The 21,503-nt window shown below is 39.0% G+C and overlaps 4 protein-coding genes, 3 non-coding genes and 1 pseudogene across 7 annotated transcripts; all 8 read right to left on the reverse strand.

Annotated features, from left to right (window-relative positions):
* Nucleotides 1-1,120: 1,120 nt before the first annotated feature.
* On the reverse strand, nt 1,121-1,193 carry Trnak-uuu (transfer RNA lysine (anticodon UUU)). Its single transcript has one exon. It is a non-coding gene; the product is annotated as a tRNA-Lys (tRNA).
* Nucleotides 1,194-2,013: 820 nt separating this feature from the next.
* Nucleotides 2,014-3,579, reverse strand: LOC131794197 (transmembrane prolyl 4-hydroxylase-like; the record flags this gene model as incomplete). The annotated part of the gene is made up of 4 exons (XM_059111716.2): nt 2,014-2,292; nt 2,511-2,601; nt 3,072-3,208; nt 3,508-3,579. Coding segments are annotated over 4 exons (579 nt in total), but the record flags the coding sequence as incomplete, so codon positions are not given.
* A 993-nt stretch (nt 3,580-4,572) lies between these two features.
* LOC136279631 (transmembrane prolyl 4-hydroxylase-like) lies at nt 4,573-6,857 on the reverse strand. Its single transcript, XM_066163572.1, has 4 exons — nt 6,696-6,857; nt 5,742-5,820; nt 5,259-5,390; nt 4,573-4,772 (listed from the first exon to the last, which is right to left on the reverse strand). The coding sequence occupies exons 1-4, from the start codon at nt 6,741-6,743 to the stop codon at nt 4,573-4,575; spliced, it is 459 nt and encodes a 152-aa protein (XP_066019669.1). The 5' UTR covers nt 6,744-6,857.
* Trnak-uuu (transfer RNA lysine (anticodon UUU)) lies at nt 4,966-5,038 on the reverse strand. The gene has a single exon. It is a non-coding gene; the product is annotated as a tRNA-Lys (tRNA).
* A 1,239-nt stretch (nt 6,858-8,096) lies between the features above and the next one.
* Nucleotides 8,097-8,169, reverse strand: Trnak-uuu (transfer RNA lysine (anticodon UUU)). Its single transcript has one exon. It is a non-coding gene; the product is annotated as a tRNA-Lys (tRNA).
* Nucleotides 8,170-8,987: 818 nt separating this feature from the next.
* On the reverse strand, nt 8,988-15,459 carry LOC131794260 (transmembrane prolyl 4-hydroxylase-like). The gene is made up of 11 exons (XM_059111772.2): nt 15,241-15,459; nt 14,634-14,712; nt 13,396-13,527; nt 12,765-12,841; nt 12,331-12,392; nt 12,160-12,194; nt 11,293-11,458; nt 10,486-10,543; nt 10,049-10,185; nt 9,485-9,575; nt 8,988-9,266 (listed from the first exon to the last, which is right to left on the reverse strand). Exons 1-11 carry the CDS (start codon nt 15,457-15,459, stop codon nt 8,988-8,990), a joined length of 1,335 nt encoding a protein of 444 aa, XP_058967755.2.
* Nucleotides 15,460-16,883: 1,424 nt separating this feature from the next.
* On the reverse strand, nt 16,884-18,018 carry LOC131794267 (gamma-interferon-inducible lysosomal thiol reductase-like). The gene has a single exon (XM_059111778.2). The coding sequence runs from the start codon at nt 17,949-17,951 to the stop codon at nt 17,274-17,276; it is 678 nt and encodes a 225-aa protein (XP_058967761.1). The 5' UTR covers nt 17,952-18,018; the 3' UTR covers nt 16,884-17,273.
* Nucleotides 18,019-19,401: 1,383 nt separating this feature from the next.
* LOC131794265 (gamma-interferon-inducible lysosomal thiol reductase pseudogene) lies at nt 19,402-20,737 on the reverse strand (annotated as a pseudogene).
* Between the last annotated feature and the right edge of the window lie 766 nt (nt 20,738-21,503).

Consider the following 21,503-nt stretch of genomic DNA (forward strand, 5'->3'; position numbering starts at 1 on the left):
AAATATTAATCAATCGTGTTTTTTGGACAATGTATGTTGCAAGACGTGGATCAGTCCCTTAACATGGCTCTGTAATTTTAAGACTGACTGGAAACTCAAATGTAAATTCGAGATGAGCCATTAAAACTAGAGAAAATTAAACAGTTTGACTCATTTCAATTTCAGACTTAACGCCTCGATCTATAAATCTTGTAACCTAAAGCTTTTAGCTTGAATCAGGTAACAGGTGGCTATCGCGTTTCACACTTACAAACAGTACCTACAGTGGACAAAGATAAAGGGCCTAACCGTATAAAGGCACCAGGAAGTAAGGTCATTAGCACCAGAAAATTGGGTCGACTTCACTTCTAACTTACAATTAGGGGTCTGAATGTGTCAAATGATGTCTCAGCTTTAGCAAGTGAGCTGTATGACATACTAAGTATTCTGTCAACTATTTGATTAGTCGATAGAGGAAGGACCTTCAAGTCAAACCTTCAGTTCAGAAGAATATTCTGTTAACAGTTGATCATTGGTCATTCCAAGTTTTATGGATTTCAAGATGATCTGGATCTGTGGCGATGATATCCCTTTCGGCTTCTTTTCGTTTTAGATTGAATTATTCAAGAAAAAAAACCGCACTGAAGAACATGCAACATTGTCACCGCGAAAAAAAAAAAGACAACGTCTTACATAACCTAAGAAAGCGAGAATAGATTTGAATTAATTCCCATAATAATAATTTTCTTAGCCTAGAATTAGTATTAAATTGAATTTAGTTTATTCTGGATAGCTCCTTCAGGTTTTAGTTGTTTAGATATCGTTTAATCTCATAGTGTCCATTCCTGAGTTAATGGAGTTCGGGAATGCAAAGGTTTTAGTAAGTAACAACTCAGCCACGAGCTTGGGATCGGCAGCGATCCAACTATCCTCGTTCGCTTTCAAAATCATAATGTAATGAAGGGGATTCAGTAACTCTATTTCATTTAAAAAGGCGATTACAACCTGTCGGAATCTGAAAAAATGAGCGTTCCTCAGTAGGACCAAGATGGAATTTATCGTGCCGGTTTCCGCACATTAAGACTAGCTTTTCCTCGATAGCGAAATGAACAGTTGACAACAAAAGGATAAAATTGGATCTCGCCCGATATGGGACTTGAACCCATGACCCTCAGATTAAAAGTCTGATGCTCTACCGACTGAGCTAACCGGGCTCACTGTATCTCGATTCTATAGAAAAGTGGTTTGTTCAGTGAGAGTTTGAATTTGACGCGTTAATGTTGGCATGTTTACAAACCTTTGTTTGGTTCTTCTGTTGCTACTTAGTGTCGGCTCGCTTGTTCCGAAATTTCACTTTCAACTAGCGAAAATTAAAAAAAGTTTTAATAGTGACGTCATCTATACGTCTGTCCTCCAATAGATCATAAGTGAGAACCAATCAGAATGCGTGCATAACTGAGCTTACTATATATAAAGTGTAATAGTGCTTAGGCAGAAGTAAAGATTATACACGTAACCTTTTTCAGCCTTTATGTTTCCTGAGTTTATTTCAAATTCTTCCCTTTTCTTCTCATATTAATTCTAAGAAAATATATTTTATATAATTGAAGAAAGTTAGAGTGTATCTAAAATTAATTTTCATTAAAATAATCTTTAAAGCCTAGAATTAGAAAACTTAAAAACTGAAAAACTCAAAGTTGTAAAAATATCTACATCCCGAAAAGTCTGCATAGAATGCTACTGAGTTTATATGGTCTGTTCTGAATCATTCCTTCAATTTTAGCTTGTGGAGATTTCATCTAAAGGCCAAGCTATTACTCTTCGCCGGGGGAAAGTGAGGGTTTTTTATGGGGATCACTTGTTTTTCAAGGGTAACAGACGAGGGATTAGTCGTCGCCAACAGGCAATTGGCTTCCTATTAACTGTTAATGAAGGGGGGGAGGGTTACTCCACCCCAGGCGATAAATAATGACCAGTTCCAAATTTCCTAGTTCCCACGAGTCCTTTCAACCTGCAAGTCCAAGTATGTTGGTCTTATATGTAAAAATTCAACCACGAGCTTCGAATGTGAGCTGAATCTTTATATGGAGCACTGATCCAATTATTAGCGATCCATTTTTCGCCTTTTGTGATATCACATCCTCCGTGTAAACTATACTGGTCCATCTCTCCCAGCCATCCGCTCTCTTTATCCATAAAGTGATTATACCACATCACAGCGGTTCCCTTTCGAGGCTTGATGACTAAGTTTCCCACGTGACAGTTGTGACTCAGATTAAAATAGTCCAGTGTGCTGCGACTGTCTTTTAAGTACTGTTGAAAAGATAAATATACGCTACCATTAGCCTTGATCGATTTATGTCGATGTTATAGAATTCTATTTGCAAAGCAAGAGACCGAGTTACGACGATCCGTCCGACCCTCGCTTTCACTATGGTTTTCTTTGGGATTGCGCACGCGGGGTCTTCCGGTCACATGATAAGTCTTGTCATCTCCAAAGTTCCTCATTTTGTTTTGAATTCATCACCTACCTCAAAATTTAAGGTTTCGTTTTCTGCAACAGGAAAGGCTGTTTCACCTCCACCTTCCACGTCATTAAGATAATATAGAATGGTAATGTACCTAGGAGAGGAGAAAGTATCCGGCTATTTTCATGGCTTGTAAAGTAAACTTATTCACTGAAGCTCCGTGAAGCTTAGACTCGCTTTTACTGGTCGAGTGTGATATCCATAATTTTGCCACAGCGGGAGCTTTGCTTTAACCGTTTTGACAAAATTTGGGACTCGAAATTTCCGAGATGATAGTTACCATTGACGATCATTAATGTCAACCTTCACTGACCAAAACAGAATTGAGAGGCAATAATACTCAAGCACAGTAGAAGTTGTTTAAAAAAAAAAGTCAAACTAAATTATCAAAAGTAGAGCGGGGTATCATGGAGTAAAGTAAGGCTCGGAGTATGTTTTCAGAAGGCTTTCATTTTTGCTCAATTGGTTGTTCATAACTAACTGATCACGCATAAGTGAGTCTCTTCAGTCATTTTAGACACTAACTACTTTTTCCGTGAATACATATAAGGCAGAACATCTAACCTGCAAATCCTGCAGGGATTCTCAAAGCTCAACATATCCACTTCATTTTGTTGATGGCAGCAGGGCACGTCGCTCCTCAGGTGAGTTTCAGAATCATAATGGGCGTGGTAATGACCATTTTTATCATAATAAACAACCTGAAAGGAAACGTGACGAGCAATGAAATGAGTTCTGTTAAAAGTAAAGTCTGCATTTTAGTCTCATATGGACACCTACGTACTTTACTGGTTTCTAAAGCACAAAGTGGGTAAAAAGTTTGCCAGTTTAATTTGTTGCACGTTACCTCCAGCATTTTTTTAATCTAAGTTCACTTGTAGTGGAGTTGAAGAGGACTCGCTGTATGCATTCGAAAGGTTGCGATTCATGGACATCCCAAGATGTTATAAATGATTATACTCTAAAACTGATAGAAAGTTCATCTCAAACTTATTCTCACCTGGAGTCTTTCACTTCCATAAATGATTTCTCTTGGAAGCTTTGTTAACTTAATTACTCTAGAAAAAGAATTACGAAAATTGAATTACTGTCTGATAGGTCGTTTACATGGATTGTATCTGGTTTCGGAAATGGGAAATCGATAAGGCAACGGGAGGCAAGTGAGATTAGAGTAGTCAGTTAGAATACTCATCCATCCCTCAATCCATCCAAACATTATCTATTGTCTTTTACGCATGTATTTATTAATATCAAAAACAATCTGGGTTTGCTTTCCTTTTGTTTTACTTCGCTCTACGAATGGTCCAGAAAACTCGCGCCATTCTGTCAACCAATCAGATGCAAGACTAAAACCAGTCACGACTTGGTCGCTCGCGCTTTCCCGCGCTTTAGGAAGTTTGGTCGGTTTTACTTTGTGTTCTCATTGGTTCCTTAGGGTATTTACCTTTTTTCAGATCATCCGTTGTGATTACTTTGGCTTCAAGAAAATATGCAACATTCTTAAAAACATGTTTCAACAGGCTACATTTCATGCACCCTTCTAGTTACTGGCTACATTTCAATGGTCTCCTCTTTTGTTAGAACCAAATAGTGGTACTTTTTAGCGTAGGTCATCACCTATCAAATATATTCAAAAAGAAGCGAGCTTAGTGATCTGATTGCCCATGTGACTTGAACTTATTCTGGCTTCAAAAAAAGGGACTAAAAGTATTGCTCCTTTCTCTAACTTAAATACCAGCCCATTGCAGTTTACCCTCGGCATTTCATAAGGTTCCGTTTAATAGCACTATCCAACGTATCAACCGCTGGCCAGTGGATAAAGGAAAAAAAGGCACTGCTCTATCCATCGGATGGAGATTCATCTTATGGATAGTGCGATGCACCCTTCTAGTTACTGGGGTCGGTCTTGCCCAAAAACACAACACAGCAGTGACCCGTCCAGGCCAGGGTTCTTGACTAAGCACCTTTCGACTAGGACTACAGCACTGTAGTCATTAGGTTATCGTGTTGGCCACAAATTGTAAGAAAAGGAAAATAAAAACTATCCTTGGATTAAAGCGTTTACTCACAGTAAATGAAGGAAAAAGCAAGAAAGCAAACAAGCATGCCAGCAAATCGATAACACTAAAAATATGCAGTTTGAGGGGAACTTATAGCTACTCAGGTTACATAAAAAGTCTAATTTTGTACCCACCTCCTCGATAGTCAGTTTTCCATTTTTGTCCCCATCCAAATATTGAAAATAATCAACATGCAATGGCCCATCTGCAACAAAATATTTTAAAATATTTTATGTCATGGATCTAAATCTTAACAATGAATAATCATGAATCATGGGTACATTGTATTTTACCGCAAAACATTGAACGAAGCTGCCTAATAATGAGCGAAACTTCCGTAAGTTACGACCAGCTTTCCATCAATGATAAAAGGAAGGGCTGACAACAAAAACAAGGTTCGCCCGATATGGGACTTGAACCCATGACCCTCAGATTAAAAGTCTGATGCTCTACCGACTGAGCTAACCGGGCTCACGGAATAGTTCTTGTTGAAATGAAAATATCTAACGCTGGCATCAGAGTATGAGACTTGGAATTGACTTTATTTTTGATTTAGAAGTGCACTGTGCACAGTGGACGCATCAGTTATCAATAAGGTCAAGTTACATTGCAGTTGCACGGTGAGTTTAGCTGAAAATACAGTCAAATGCAATTCCTCTGTTCCCTTTGAAATCACTGGCTCGTATCTTACTTCTGATGTCAGGGATTTCAAATTCACTCCAGGACTGTAGTCCTCCCTTAGCTGTACTGGTAACAAAGCGTTCTCTTTCCGCAAGATTAACCATGTGGCCACACTCTTCCTCAGACAGAAAATTGGGAATTTCTGGAAATGAAGAGATGAAAACATGCCAGTAAACCTGGTCACCGACCACAGTACCAAATCATTTGCAACAATTATTAACGGCAAAGCCATGCAAAAGCCTACAAACACTTCTAAAGTTTCATCAACGAATTACTGTAAAGCCGTTGTAACGTTTGTTCTTTGACCACAACCGTGCAGCGTGAAAGGTCGTGAAAGTCTTACAGATACCATTACCCCTATCACAATCATCACCATTAAGAATAATGGTAAAAGTTTCCCGCCGAAAGGAAAGAAAATCGCCAACAGGCATATAAAACTCCTACAAGTATCCATACCATACGGTAAGATGTAATTTTTTTCGAGTAGTCTTACCAAACAAAAGAGGCCTCATAGCTTTTGTAATCCGCTTTCTCACAATATCACCAAGATCAACATCTTCAACGTGACCAACCTATGACGAAATTTTACGTTTAAAATATGACTTTATTTATATGGGCGCTATAGCTGAAAAATAAATGTGGCTAGACATACCAACTGTAACAAAGACAGCCAGGAAAGCTTCGAGCGAGTTTTAAATTAAGGTGATATCCATGTACTTTATTCGCTACGATCGCTAAAACTTCCAGGATTTATCTTTGATGACCAATATTGGAACTAAGAAACGAAAAACATTATACAATGAAGTTTTAACCAAGGAAAGAAATCGCACCGATCGCAGCGATGAATCCGATTCAATTACGACAATTCTCGTAACGAAGTACCGCGTGAACAGCGCCATTCCAAGATGGCGGCAAGCGCTTCTCGGAAGAGCAATCATGGATTTGGACAGCCCTACTTGTTTGGACTGCCTTTTTTCAGTCAAGTTGGTGTTACTAAGAATAATTCGCGGAAGCACTGCTTGATCGATTTTGCTTTGGTGATTTTCAAAAAGTGCCGGTAACCACCCTCTATAATGTTAGTCTTATCGTAGTTCGTCTAAGTAACTTAGCGACAGATTGTCTTGACGTACGGGATATTTTGCCAGTGTGTTTATGGGGATATTCGAACGAACGCATTCACAAACAGAATGATAATTCTAATTCGCACAAGTTGTTTTTCTTTTTCTTTATTCCCGAACGAATTATATACCTGTGCATGTTAATTTGGCTGACCTAATAGGAAAAATAACATACGTACCATTTCGATCGGTTGTCAACTTGCATTGAGGAGCATGGGCAACCTCAAAGCCCAAATACAATGATCGTTAGCTTATGGCAGATTGTGACACCTTCTGTAATGGAGTGAATTAATGAACTTAAGAAGATTTAATAAAACCACAAGTCTTACTTTAACGCCATTTATTCTTGTCAAACCAGCCTCCTTCCGATAACGCATGGTTCATCTCCGCTTGAATCAAACTTTTTGTAATCGCATCTTTGTCCCTCCCGTACAAACCTACAAACGTTATATGTTCGATTACTGGGCTTCTTTTCGCAGTAAGCTGACAAAGCTAAAAGTGAGCAAAGGAGACAAAACTTCCATCGAAGACTAAACAAGGTCATTGTTTATCGCTGTGAGAATAAACAGTAGTTCTCTTATTTAGTTTTTTATTTAAACGCCGTGGTTTGAAGCCACCCGTGACTCGCACCGAAAGCATAAATATTAATCAATCGTGTTTTTTGGACAATGTGTGTTGCAAGACGTGGATCAGTCCCTTAAAATGGCTCTGTAATTCTAAGACTGACTGTAAACTCAAATGTAAATTCGAGATGAGCCATTAAAACTAGAGAAAAATTAAACAGTTTGACTCATTTCAATTTCAGACTTAACGCCTCGATCTATAAATCTTGTAACCTAAAGCTTGAATCAGGTAACAGGTGGCTATCGCGTTTCACACTTACAAACAGTACCTACCCAGTGGACAAAGAGAAAGGGCCTAACCGTATAAAGGCACCAGGAAGTAAGGTCATTAGCACCAGAAAATTGGGTCGACTTCACTTCTAAATTACAATTAGGGGTCTGAATGTGTCAAATGATGTCTCAGCTTTAGCAAGTGAGCTGTATGACATACTAAGTATTCTGTCAACTATTTGATTAGTCGATAGAGGAAGGACCTTCAAGTCAAACCTTCAGTTCAGAAGAATATTCTGTTAACAGTTAATCATTGGTCATTCCAAGTTTTATGGATTTCAAGATGATCTGGATCTGTGGCGATGATATCCCTTTCGGCTTCTTTTCGTTTTAGATTGAATTATTCAAGAAAAAAAAACCGCACTGAAGAACACGCAACATTGTCACCGCGAAAAAAAAAAAAGACAACGTCTTACATAACCTAAGAAAGCGAGAATAGATTTGAATTAATTCCCATAATGATAATTTTCTTAGCCTAGAATTTTTATTAAATTGAATTTAGTCTATTCTGGATAGCTCCTTCAGGTTTTAATTGTTTAGATATCGTTTAATAATCTCGTAGTTTCCATTCCTGAGTTAATAGAGTTCGGGAATGCAAAGGTTTAAGCAAGTAACAACCAACTATCCTCGTTCGCTTTCAAAATCATAATGTATTGAAGGGGATTCAGTAACTCTATTTCATTTAAAAAGGCGATTACAACCTGTCGGAATCTGAAAAAATGAGCGTTCCTCAGTAGGACCAAGATGGAATTTATCGTGCCGGTTTCCGCACATTAAGACTAGCTTTTCCTCGATAGCGAAATGAACAGTTGACAACAAAAGGACAAAATTGGATCTCACCCGATATGGGACTTGAACCCATGACCCTCAGATTAAAAGTCTGATGCTCTACCGACTGAGCTAACCGGGCTCACTGAATCCTGATTCAATAGAAAAGTGGTTTGTTCAGTGAGAGTTTAAATTTGGCGCGTTAATGTTGGCATGTTTACAAACCTTTGTTTGGTTCTTCTGTTGCTACTTAGTGTCGGCTCGCTTGTTCCGAAATTTCACTTTCAACTAGCGAAAATTAAAAAAAGTTTTAATAGTGACGTCATCTATACGTCTGTCCTCCAATAGATCATAAGTGAGAACCAATCAGAATGCGTGCATAACTGAGCTTATTATATATAAAGTGTAATAGTGCTTAGGCAGAAGTAAAGATTATACACGTAACCTTTTTCAGCCTTTATGTTTCCTGAGTTTATTTCAAATTCTTCCCTTTTCTTCTCATATTAATTCTAAGAAAATATTTTATATAATTGAAGAAAGTTAGAGTGTATCTAAAATTAATTTTCATTAAAATAATCTTTAAAGCCTAGAATTAGAAAACTTAAAAACTGAAAAACTCAAAGTTGTAAAAATATCTACATCCTGAAAAGTCTGCATAGAATGCTACTGAGTTTATATGGTCTGTTCTGAATCATTCCTTCAATTTTAGCTTGTGGAGATTTCATCTAAAGGCCAAGCTATTACTCTTCGCCGGGGGAAAGTGAGGGTTTTTTATGGGGATCACTTGTTTTTCAAGGGTAACAGACGAGGGATTAGTCGTCGCCAACAGGCAATTGGCTTCCTATTAACTGTTAATGAAGGGGGGGAGGGTTACTCCACCCCTGGCGATAAATAATGACCAGTTCCAAATTTCCTAGTTCCCACGAGTCCTTTCAACCTGCAAGTCCAAGTACGTTGGTCTTATATGTAAAAATTCAACCACGAGCTTCGAATGTGAGCTGAATCTTTATATGGAGCACTGATCCAATTATTAGCGATCCATTTTTCGCCTTTTGTGATATCACATCCTCCGTGTAAACTATACTGGTCCATCTCCCCCAGCCATCCGCTCTCTTTATCCATAAAGTGATTATACCACATCACAGCGGTTCCCTTTCGAGGCTTGATGACTAAGTTTCCCACGTGACAGTTGTGACTCAGATTAAAATAGTCCAGTGTGCTGCGACTGTCTTTTAAGTACTGTTGAAAAGATAAATAGACGCTACCATTAGCCTTGATCGATTTATGTCGATGTTATAGAATTCTATTTGCAAAGCAAGAGACCGAGTTACGACGATCCGTCCGACCCTAGCTTTCACTATGGTTTTCTTTGGGATTGCGCACGCGGGGTCTTCCGGTCACATGATAAGTCTTGTCATATCCAAAGTTCCTCATTTTGTTTTGAATTCATCACCTACCTCAAAATTTAAGGTTTCGTTTTCTGCAACAGGAAAGGCTGTTTCACCTCCACCTTCCACGTCATTAAGATAATATAGAATGGTAATGTACCTAGGAGAGGAGAAAGTATCCGGCTATTTTCATGGCTTGTAAAGTAAACTTATTCACTGAAGCTCCGTGAAGCTTAGACTCGCTTTTACTGGTCGAGTGTGATATCCATAATTTTGCCACAGCGGGAGCTTTGCTTTAACCGTTTTGACAAAATTTGGGACTCGAAATTTCTGAGATGATAATTACCGTTCATGATCTAACGTCAAACAACTTTCACTGGCTAAAACAGAATTGAGAGGCAATAATACTCAAGCACAGTAGAAGTTGTTTAAAAAAAAAAGTCAAACTAAATTATCAAAAGTAGAGCGGGGTATCATGGAGTAAAGTAAGGTTCGGAGTATGTTTTCAGAAAGTTTTCATTTTTGCTCAATTGGTTGGTTCATAATTAACTGATCACGCATAAGTGAGTCTCTTCAGTCATTTTAGACACTAACTACTTTTTCCGTGAATACATATAAGGCAGAACATCTAACCTGCAAATCCTGCAAGGATTCTCAAAGCTCAACATATCCACTTCATTTTGTTGATGGCAGCAGGGCACGTCGGTCCTCAGGTGAGTTTCAGAATCATAATGAGCGTGGTAATGACCATTTTTATCATAATAAACAACCTGAAAGGAAACGTGACGAGCAATGAAATGAGTTCTGTTAAAAGTAAAGTCTGCATTTTAGTCTCATATGGACACCTACGTACTCTTCTGGTTTCTAAAGCACAAAGTGGGTAAAAAGTTTTCCAGTTTAATTTGTTGCACGTTACCTCCAGCATTTTTTTTTATCTAAGTTCACTTGTAGTGGAGTTGAAGAGGACTCGCTGTATGCATTCGAAGGGTTGCGATTCATGAATATCCCAAGATATTATAAATGATTATACTCTAAAACTGATAGAAAGTTCATCTTAAACTTATTCTCACCTGGAGTCTTTCACTTCCATAAATGATTTCTCTTGGAAGCTTTGTTAACTTAATTACTCTAGGAAAAGAATTACGAAAATTGAATTACTGTCTGATAGGTCGTTTACATGAATTGTATCTGGTTTCGGAAATGGGAAATCGATAAGGCAACGGGAGGCAAGTGAGATTAGAGTAGTCAGTTAGAATACTCATCCATCCCTCAATCCATCCAAACATTATCTCTTGTCTTTTACGCATGTATTTATTAGTGTCAAAAACAATGTGGGTTTGCTTTCCTTTTGTTTTACTTCGCTCTACGAATGGTCCAGAAAACTCGCGCCATTCTGTCAACCAATCAGATGCAAGACTAAAACCAGTCACGACTTGGTCGCTCGCGCTTTCCCGCGCTTTAGGAAGTTTGGTCGGTTTTACTTTGTGTTCTCATTGGTTCCTTAGGGTATTTACCTTTTTCCAGATCATCCGTTGTGATTACTATGGCTTCAAGAAAATATGCGACATTCTTAAAAACATGTTTCAACAGTTCTTCTGTCATCTTCAGTTCTAATTTATACAAAGTAAAAAGTTGAATTTAAAGTGCATAACAAAACGCTCATTGGACGAATATTATTCTTGTTATACACCTTAAATTCAACTTTGTAGTTTGTATAAATCAGAACTGAAGATGACAGAAGAACTGTCGAAACATGTTTTTAAAGAAGGTCGCATATTTTCTTAAATTCTTGACATACCTGCTGCTATCTAGATCTCTTTACCATAGCTTTGATTTAACAACAATCAATCGAAAAATGCTCGATTCATTAATCATACCTTTCAATGATTCTATCTAAGGTAGGATCTTTGAGGTATCTCTGGTTCAAAAAGGTCTGATAACTATAGCGAGCCCTGTATTTAGGATGAGTTTTTCCTGCATGTGCCATTATAGTGTCAGCCCCACGAGTATTCATATTCTCGAACTCTTCAGGCGTGATTACTCCTGAAAAAGAAAACACGTTACATTTCAAGTCAAGCTCGGGGCAGCTTTCGTGCATACGCTTTGAATCGTGCCGTTAAGTATTCACGTTTAGAGACGAGAATTCACGAATAATAATAAGTTTCCTTGTAACGTCAAGAGAAAATGATGAACCATAATTTTTTTTGGTAAAATAGAAATAAATTCAGAAAATTTAATTATTTTTTAATAAATTTATTTGAGCCTTGCATAAGCGCATGTCCTATAGAGCAAATCTTAATGATTTCTTTCCTGCAGACCTGATATCCTTGAGAACTTGAAGTGCAGCCTTAACTCTCATAACTTAGGACGTTATCAACTTACACAATGCTTTCCTAATATTTGTTTTTTCTTCAGAGACATCATAAATATACAGAGACTTGAAAATGGCGTAGTGGAAAGGAACGCCTGGCTATCTTGGGCAAAGTGCATGCATGCGCAGAGACAAGATAAATAACAGACGCTTAAAAAGCATAAAGTTGGTAGTTTCTAAAGAAACAGTGAAGTTACGTCGGTGGGAGAGTATAACAAGGTAATTTGGTATTATCAACTGAGTTGATAACTAAAATTGGCCACCGTTAATTGAAATTTAATTGAAAGCTGACGTTTCGAGCGTTAGCCCTTCGTCAGAGCAAAAAAAGGAGCTTAGCTTTAAAAAGCAGGCTGGTAGAACAAGCGAAACTTACCATCGTCCAACTCAGTAACGTTCACCTTGTGAAGTCTGTGGTACATTAGATAAAAAATCATAAGTTGTGAGATAATAAATACTATTTATTGTTATCAAAGGTGCTCTTTAAAGTAATACAGCCCAACGTTAATTTACTGTCTGTAGTTAAGGGTATAAGAAAATGACTCACAACTCTATCAAATCTTCTTCGCTGAAGACGGCGTAAATATATTTCTTTCCGAACTCGACAACCTAAAGACAAAAATTCAACAATAATTCTATATGTTAAGACGACTTTAAGACAAGGAGATACATATGGTCGCTTACGAATGTACCGTGGTCTGGGAGGTCTACATGAGACACAAAACTTATATTAACTAAGATGTCACGAGAGAAGGAATCCAACTAAAAAAACGTGAGCTAAAGTGACATGGAAAACTTATGAAAATGACATGACATGTAGTGCATGACATGACGCGACGCAATGACGACATGACAAGTAATATATGCCATAGAAAACAGGGGCTACAATTATTGCTCTATACTCTCACGAGAAAAGGTGCTGACTATACATTTTGATGGAATGAAATGTGAAATTGATTTTGTTGTTGTTTGTTTGCCTACCTCGTCCACTGTAATTCTTCGGTCATTATTTATGTCCCAAGCACCAAAGATTCCCGCTACATCTTGAGCTTTGCCATCTGAGATAGTTGAAAAAAACATAGTCAATGTCATAACCAGAATTTGGACTCAAGTAAAATTCTGTCATGCGTGTCTTCTGGAGGGTGTTGTAACTGACTTTCATCACAGCCATATCGGTGAGACAATTTTGCAGGGTTTTCCACGCTTCTTACCAGCAGGTCGGTAAATATCTACCATTGTTCACCTTTATTGCGGTGAACCTGATAACTGGTAAATAGATGGTGCACATAAAAGGTTCCAATGAGTGTTGTGAAGACACCTATGGCCGGCTCCATGGAACGCCCATGAAACAGGCCAAACGATGAGACAATGGTAAAAGTGACTACGTTCCACACCTTCCTAAAAAAGTCATGTGGGTTCCTTAATATTTCCTTCCAGTTTGGGTTGAAAAGGTGTTCGAGCCATACATGACCAAAAATTTAATGTCACAGCCCAATTGCGCGCTCATCGAGGCCAATTTACGGTTGTTTTCTGGAGAGAGTCCAGTGATGCACTCATTTATTAGGCTGCTTAATCTATTAGAAACCTTATAACCTTATCGTGAACTACTTACGTTCAATTTTCGGTATTTCTAAATCTTTTTCTGTCGTAAGACCTCCCCTAACCGTACTTGATAACAGGCCATTGTTTTCAGCTAGCTTTATTATGTAGTCACATTCTTCATTGGTTAAAAAATGTGGTATTTCTGGCGAAAACAAAAACAAAATAACAATAAAAAACCAACACAAAAAGAAAAAAACCAGGAATTTCAATTGAATTAATATCTATATTTGCATTACTGAGTGAAGAATGCAAAGTCAGCTTCTCGAAGGCGGAGTAGCGAAGTGCAGATCGCTCACGCACTGTGCCATTATCAGTATGGGCCCCTAAAAAGGAACAACCTCAGTCATGCGATGGAGAGGGTGTTCAAAGTAATTTGGTAATTACGGACCCTGTCTTATACTTTCTCTTGGTAATCTTTTTTCTTAGCACCCAAATATTTGAGTAACGAGAGTACGAATAAGTTCTTACTGCCTTATGTGTGAAAAGGAAAAGATTAAGGTAAGATATAAACTGTTGTATAGGAATTTGAGCTCTCCGAGCTGAAAACAACCAGTTAGGTACGCAAGATCGGTTGAATCTTGTCCTAGTCACAAGAAAAAAAATCGAATTATAATAAATAATAATAATGAATGATTTTTATAGCGTCTTACCCATTTTTAGTGGAGGCGCGGTGGCCTCGTGGTTAGTGCGCTCGACTCCGGATCGAGTGGTCCGGGTTCGAGCTCTGGTCGTGGTCATTGTGTTGTGTTCTTAGGCTTTTACTTTACTCTCACAATGCTTCTCTTCACCCAGGTGTACAAATGGGTACCAGCAAATATGCTGGGGGTAACCCTGCGATGGACTAGCATCCCATCTAGGGGGGAGTAGCAATACTCCTAGCCGCTTCATGCTAAGGAAACCGGAGTTAAGCACCGGCCCCATAGGCCACTTGGGCCCGTATAAAGGCTTTACTTTTACTTATCCATTTAGCTCATGGCGCTTTACAACACTTTGCGGGGGAATTTGGGCCAGACTGCCTTGAGAAATTTACAATTTTTTGACAGGTAAATTTTGCAGATGCCCCCAATTTCAGAAACAAGGCCAGAAAACAACACCGGGAACTACGTTCCCTACTCTTTGAGAGAAGTGTGTGGGTTCTTTAACGTTCCCTGCAAACCAGTACAGAGAAGATGCAGGAGACGGGGCCTACAGCTTTTCGTCCTTATCCGAGAAACAAAGACCTGATCCATCCTGTGGCATACACCTTACCAAATAACAGAGGTTTCATCGCCCTCGTAATTCGATTTCTGTGACAATCTCCTAAATCAACTTCCTCAACGTGACCAACCTGACGAAATCAAAGAAAATCTAAGTTTGAGGAAAATTTTTTCAATCGGCCGGAACTGGTTTATCTTTTATTGGTCATCCATAAAATAAATGCAATTGATTGTTGTTCAAATAAGTAATAAACACTCTCCCCTCAAACAAAACACTGAACGGTAGTATTTATTTATCTTTTGAGAGATTATTTAGCATATTACATGGTTACTTTAACCATAAATTCTTTACTAACAACGATTTCAACATTGGTTTTCTCCTGAGTTAAACAAAGCAAAGGAAACGAGTGAGAAGAATTGAATCACCAACTGTTAGTTTGATTCGATACCAAATTCTCAGAGCGAACGTCGAGAGAAAAATATAACCATCAGTGATGAGAATTTATATTTTAAAAGTAACATATGAAAGGTTCAAGTCCGCCGACTGATTTCACGTATTAAAAAATTTGTTAATTGAGGAATGGCTCATCCAAAGAAGGCCACAAGAAAGATTAAACTTAGATCGTGACAACTTCCGATTTACAGTTTAAGTCACTTACCTTCACCCCGTCAAGTCGTGTTAATCCGGTTCGCCCGACAAATGTGGGACCTTCGTTAACACCATCATCAATCTCTCGTCGTTTACAAGCATGGTCGTTAGCAGAACAGCTTTCATGGCGAGAATTCGATGGATCAGAATACTTATCTTGGCAAAGTGCAAATTTAAAGGTAACTAGAGATAAAATATATACAACTTTTACAGAATAGAATAAGGCCATCGTTGAAATGTTCACGCGGATAATGGCGAAGTTTTGAAAAAAAATATTTGTATGGTACCAGATTGACCCAGCAAGTCACTGTTATAAATGATTAAAAATCCCCATGGGAGTCGGATCTCTTAATCGCTGGGATTTCAACCAGGTGTATGCAAATTTTAAAACTGTACTTGTCATTTGAGATTAAGTGTCGATATACCCTTGAAATGAAACTCATTTTATCTGTAAATGTTTTACAGAAACTCAACAAACTGAGGTGTTAATAATGATTTTTTTGTTTTGATAACTTCTTGAGATCGACAGGTTTTAACAGATTCAATAAACCAAACACTTCAACTTCTCACCAGGTGAGAAAACAACAATTTGCCTTTTATTCCGTTCTACTGCACAGGTTAACAGGCCCGTATACTAAGAACAATAGAATCAATTTTCTTACGCTGCTATTTGACCAATTCTTTAACTCTGTTCCTTAATCAAACACCGTCGCCTTCATTCATACCACGTGTTCTTTGACAAGTCAGTGTATGGAACCTGTCAGACAATCGCTTAAAACATTAAGCCACCAAACAAACAAAGTGTAACTAAAGTTTTACCCGGTGTGTTTATGAAAAAAAGGAAAATTTGTTCCACTTAGCTTTCCACGAGTAGTTTAGTTTTAGTTTCGACTTCAAGCGTGGAGGGCGCAGATGATTCCCCGACAAAGGAGAGACAGACATTGTAGTAACATGCATTTAATGCACATGATCCTCTCCTTAAAACAAGTAATCGATTTATGTGGAACTTTTCGTGAAAAGTTCCTTAAAGATCGCTTCATAACAGAGATTAGAAACAGAAGGCAAAATAAATTTCCTCACCGATACTTTAGTCCAGGCCCGCAGAGAACGGGGACTCCTGAATCAGCGGTACATAGCGCGAGGTATTGAGGTAGACTACGTTACGAGAGCTTGACAAGGCCTCTGACATGGTCTGCCAACTAGAACGTGATCGTATTTTTCTTCCAGGACATACACGTTCGTAGACAAGCCGTAAGGGTAGCCCGAAAGCCAGACAAGCTTTTATTCTATTTTAATTTTTTTGGAGTTTCAGTCACGCAATGAGGAACGTTTCCAGAAGTCTATCGTTGGTTTACGTGACGAACGTGACTAACCTAAAGATAGACCACATATATAACAAGGGCTGTTTATTGATACTTTACAGGCTGATACTAAGTTACGCTATACTGAACGATATGGGTGGTTTCTTTTTCCCTCAGTAGTCACAAAGGTGCACTTTTAAGTGTACAGGACACAGTCATCGCCACGAAGAATTAAAACTAGCGTTAAATTTAATACTAGAATTAAGGTGTCGAAATAAAGAACGAAAATGTAGGCTATCCAGCTTGTTTTTCTCTTGAGCGCACAATCAATGTCAACACATGTCACGCAATCTTTCATTTCAAGTTCTTTTATTCCAAATGCAATATTTAGCAAATTTTAACATAGTAATGAATTCGAAATTACAAATATGATACTTTGGCCTGTAGACAGAAACCGTTGCATGCTGCACTAACTTTCTTCATTCCGTTTCAGGCGCGTAGGATAGAACACGACACAACCGCGCGGTAACAGCTGTAGTCAGTTGTTGTTTGACGGAGATCACCAGGCGAAATCAAAGACAATGTTTAAAACAATTGTTTCGTAATTAACCGTTTTAATGGTTATCAGAAGATCGCAACGGTCATACAATTCCATAAAAAGGCAATTAAATGGGCTAACCATGAAATTACAATTGAGTTCATGCGTATTCCTATAAAAGCGTTTTTTAAAATGCCTTTTTCATTACGCGTGCCTATAACAGCGAGAAAGCGCAGACTCTTTCTTTTGACAGGCATCAGGCTTAGTGCCTTGATAAGTGTCACACACAAGTCCTAGTAGATCAAACGTGGCCTCGTTTTGTATTTCATCGGTGTGTTTCCCGTTCAGCGTAATCCATGGAACGAAGTAATGGGGAGGATTGAGTGCGTTGGTCTTCAGAGCCATTTCATGCTCCAGGGCATTTCCCTGGGCACTCGAGTGGCACTTGTCAATGGAGGAGAAATCTATGCCAAATTGACTTGCACACTGCTCTGCTGCTGACACTGGATCGTATCCGGCGATGGTCGACTCCAGACAGTGGATGAAAGGAAAGTAAGATGTTGCATTCTGAAGGATAGAAATAGCGCATGTTTCGATGAGGTTACCGACGCATTCTGCCTCCCCGTGCTGACATGTAAATCGCCATTCATCCCCATAGCGACTCTCTTGTGCATTTCCATACGGCACGAGGATCACCTCCATGATCTGGCCAACCTTCTGGAATGTTGGGTAGAACTGAGTCTCTATGAATTGCCTGCATCCTCCGCACAGCGACTCGTAGTACAGCGCTATTTCAACTTTTGGTGCAGCTACCGGTGTTCCGACACAGAACACAGGGAGGGCAGCTAGAAGGACGGAGAGCATGCACAGCTTGAATTTCATTTTAGCAACGAAAAGGATCACTGATTCTAATCAGAAGCATTCCAACCTTTATACCCAGGCATAGAGACGGCGCGTGACTTTCTCATGAAAAGCACATGGCTATATTGTGCCAGCGGTGTAATACCTAAAATGGTTCCAAAGTTGTTCCGGGGGTGGTTGGAGTTCGCATGATGGACAGGTAAGCATTGGTAACCTAAGCTGAACAATAAGCCTCCGTAAATAGTACATATGTTTGCGTTACGCAACAGTCGTAAAAAAAAAAAAAGATTTGTTTAGGAATGAACGGCCGTATTCTTAACCTAAATATCTGCTCTAGTTTTGATTTAACTACCTTTCTCCCCTATGTGTTTATTCCTTCGACTCAAGAGAGTTTTCTCGGATTATTTACAGCCTTTTGGCTCGTTTTCAGTTCTCCCTTGTTCGAGATTGTGCTAGCCGTGAAGCTCAAATCTGATCCCCACCCCACCCCTGATAATCAATAATAACGACAGCAAGTGGAGGGGTCATTGTATTTGTTTTCTTCGTTTACCTATCGATTCCATTTTCGTTTATACTCTTAAACGCGTATTATGGCCGGTTTCATGGACTAATTAGATCAAGCCGGGACAATAACGATAGATATTTGGCGTAGGGGTGATGAGTACTGGACCGGGGCAGGGGGAGGGAAAATAATTATTACTGCTTTTCCGGTTGCTCGCAGCGGGTTTGGCATCCAGGTCATGTGCTTTTCACGAGACTGATTTTTATTGCCCGAAATTGTCCTTCGTTTTTCAGCAACAAAAATTAATTGTTTATTTTCGTGCATTTTTTTTTCTTTTTTTAACGTTGGTTCAGTTCTCTCTCTGGCGCTGTACATACAACATCCCTTGAATTGCTTTTTAAAATTCTATGACTGTGGCCTTAGTAGCCTGTCAAGGTAGCATCCCTCTCATGCGTGTTTTTACGCATAAGAGGGATGCGAAGAGCGCCTCCCAATAATTGCAACCAGTAAACGACAAATAATGCAGGCCCGAACCTAGTCCGGTATACTTAAGGTACAGAAAGGGTTACAGTTATTTCTGCGAGCAGCTGTGATCCTATCGGATCCTTGTGTTTGCGCAGAGCTTTCTAGGATCGCCAGGGGTCAAACATTGCAAGTGGCTGGAAGGAAACATATAAAACTGTATATGGCAAAAGGTTGCTTCGACGTCCCAAAGACAATTTTGGAGAGATTTTTGAGAAACGGATTTAGGCATTGTTGTTTCGAGAGATATAAGATAGCTAGTTATGTAACGTGTCGAGACAATGACGATTGTACAATAAACCTTCTTTACACTTCCCTCGTATCAAATCTAAATCCTAAATCCATTTCTGATGAGACAGCAGCGAATAAGCGTTTTTCTCTCTCCAAAACCCTTTTACCTCCTGTCGAAACAACCTTTGGCCATATTTATTAAGAATGAACTTCAGCGAAGGTTCGATTGAACATTTATTGGAGTGATTTTGCGTACAGATCATTTTGATGTGTAAAAGATTTCACATAACGATAAACGATCTCATTACGTTATAATAATAGATTAACAAGAAATTGTTCGAAATAAACCGGTGTTAATAAACTGAACACTAACGAAAATATTTTTGAGATTGAATGTCCTTTCGAAATTCGAGAACTTTTTCAGACAATCAAACTTCCTTTAGTAACTTGCTATGTTTGATCCCCGGCCTTTGCTAGGATCCGATTACAGGAAAGTCATTCAATTCCTCAAGAAGTGGCTGTTATTTCTCAATTAAAAAAAAAAACCCGGTCAGATAAAGGAAATATTTCTAGAACAGAGAACGTTGGAAGACTTAAAAGCATGTGCTGAGTCATTTCTGTTTGTGGGGGGTTTCCGCATTCAATGAAAAAGTGACAATTGATTAGATTCATTTCAATTCATTTAGTAGCCTCAATACAAAGTTACATAGGTGCGTTGCTGACAATAATGTAATGTCGTCAATGCAGCTCACTCACTGGAGCCGCAACCCGCAGTGCCTTTTTTAACTCGATTAGAGGAAAAACCTTTTTGTAACATCGGCCAAACTCTTGCTTTTCACAATCCTTTGGCTTTGGTCCAGTGTAGTATTCACAGACAAGCTTCAGCAAATTTCTTTGGGCCATATTCTGAATCTTTTCAGTGTGCTTTCCATTTACGGTCACCCACGGAACGTACTGGTGCTGTGGTTCTAACGCATCTGTCATCGCGGCCATCTTGTGTTCCAGTTCGTTCCCCAAAGGACCACTCACGCAAGCTTCGATTGAATCATAGTCAATTTTCAGAGACTTGGCACAGCTCTGGGCCACTGTTGTAGGTTCTTCAGAACCCTCGATATTCTTCTCAAAGCAATAAACAAAAGGTAGCGATGCCGAAATGTCCTTGAGGAGCGAAATGGCGCAAGTCTCAATGAGATTCCCCTCGCACTCTTTTGGCCCGTGTTGGCACTGAAAAACCCACTTGTCTCCAATCTTTCTTTCCTCGGCATTTCCATACGGGACAAGTGTCAGGTTTATTATATCGCTGACCTTGAGGTACGTTGGATAAAGCTGCTGTCTGATGAATAATTGGCAGTCAGGACACAAACTCTCGTAATACAAGGCCAATTCTACTTTTGGTGTATCGTCAGGAAAGCTTGACGCAATGCCAGGCATAAGGCAAAGGAGACTCCACGCCAAAAGTCCGAACATGGTTGAGTCGATTTGATGCAGTGAGGAAAATGTGATGTGCTATCGATATGCGTTGCTGTTTACAACACTCGGATAGTCTTTATTCGCTGACAACGTCATAACACGTGTTAAATTTCAGTCACAAGACCATGTTGTTTTTGTTGTGTTAAGGCTTGCTAATCACGCATCTCATTAATCTGATTGCGATGAAAACCTTGCCCTTTAGGACTTGTTGTTTTTGTTCGATTATGTAACCCTCAATACGTAGAAATAATACTTTTTCAGGAAGAAAAGCGCCAAACTAGCAATCATAAAAAGGGGGATAGAATGGGGAACACAACAGCACATAAAGAGTCTTTTTTCCAGACGAAAAACTGAAAAACCTTTCGACTAAAAAATCCAAGATATTCGATCCGAAATGTTCTCAGTACTACTTTGAATAGTCTACATGGCAATGAAATTCTGATGTTTAAGTATGTGCGCTAATGGGGGAAAACTTCATTCGTTAGGATGATCATCAGACCGCTAAGCCAATGTTACATATTGAGGGGCTAGGAACTTGAACTTGTTCAGGAAATCAATTTAATTCTACTACGCTTCCAATGGATATATTGATTGAACAAAGTTTTTAAAAGCGCCTAGCGTCTTGATCCCATAACCCCTGGAGGAGAGGGCTGACCATAACAGTTTTACACCATTGTGCTTTGATATGAAGGCCACAAGGAAATCAGTGAATTCTGTTTCCCCAAGGTTTCCACAGCCAAGAAAAATACATTTTCCGAACGCAGGGTAGCACACAACTTTACTGCGGTCTCAAGATGCACGACATAAAAACTTCTGGTTGTTGCTTCCCTAGGGACCAGTGAGATTTG

Source organism: Pocillopora verrucosa, chromosome 3 (assembly GCF_036669915.1).
Source record: "Pocillopora verrucosa isolate sample1 chromosome 3, ASM3666991v2, whole genome shotgun sequence".
NCBI classification, from domain to species: Eukaryota; Metazoa; Cnidaria; class Anthozoa; order Scleractinia; family Pocilloporidae; genus Pocillopora; species Pocillopora verrucosa.

Bases quoted from the DNA above. Each gene is read 5' to 3' on its own strand.
- LOC136279631 (XM_066163572.1), bottom strand. From the start codon at position 6,743: ATGCGTTATCGGAAGGAGGCTGGTTTGACAAGAATAAATGGCGTTAAA. The intron at 5,391-5,741 runs GTAAGACTACTC...CTTCATTTCCAG, and splicing joins TATGAGGCCTCTTTTGTTTG to AAATTCCCAATTTTCTGTCT. The intron at 4,773-5,258 runs GTAAGATACGAG...ATTTTGTTGCAG, and splicing joins TGAAATCCCTGACATCAGAA to ATGGGCCATTGCATGTTGAT.
- LOC131794260 (XM_059111772.2), bottom strand. From the start codon at position 15,459: ATGGCCTTATTCTATTCTGTAAAAGTTGTATATATTTTATCTCTAGTT. The intron at 12,393-12,764 runs GTAGGCAAACAA...TTTTGTCTTTAG, and splicing joins GAAGAATTACAGTGGACGAG to GTTGTCGAGTTCGGAAAGAA. The intron at 10,544-11,292 runs GTATGATTAATG...TTCTTTTCCTAG, and splicing joins TTAGATAGAATCATTGAAAG to AGTAATTAAGTTAACAAAGC.
- LOC131794267 (XM_059111778.2), bottom strand. From the start codon at position 17,951: ATGAAATTCAAGCTGTGCATGCTCTCCGTCCTTCTAGCTGCCCTCCCT.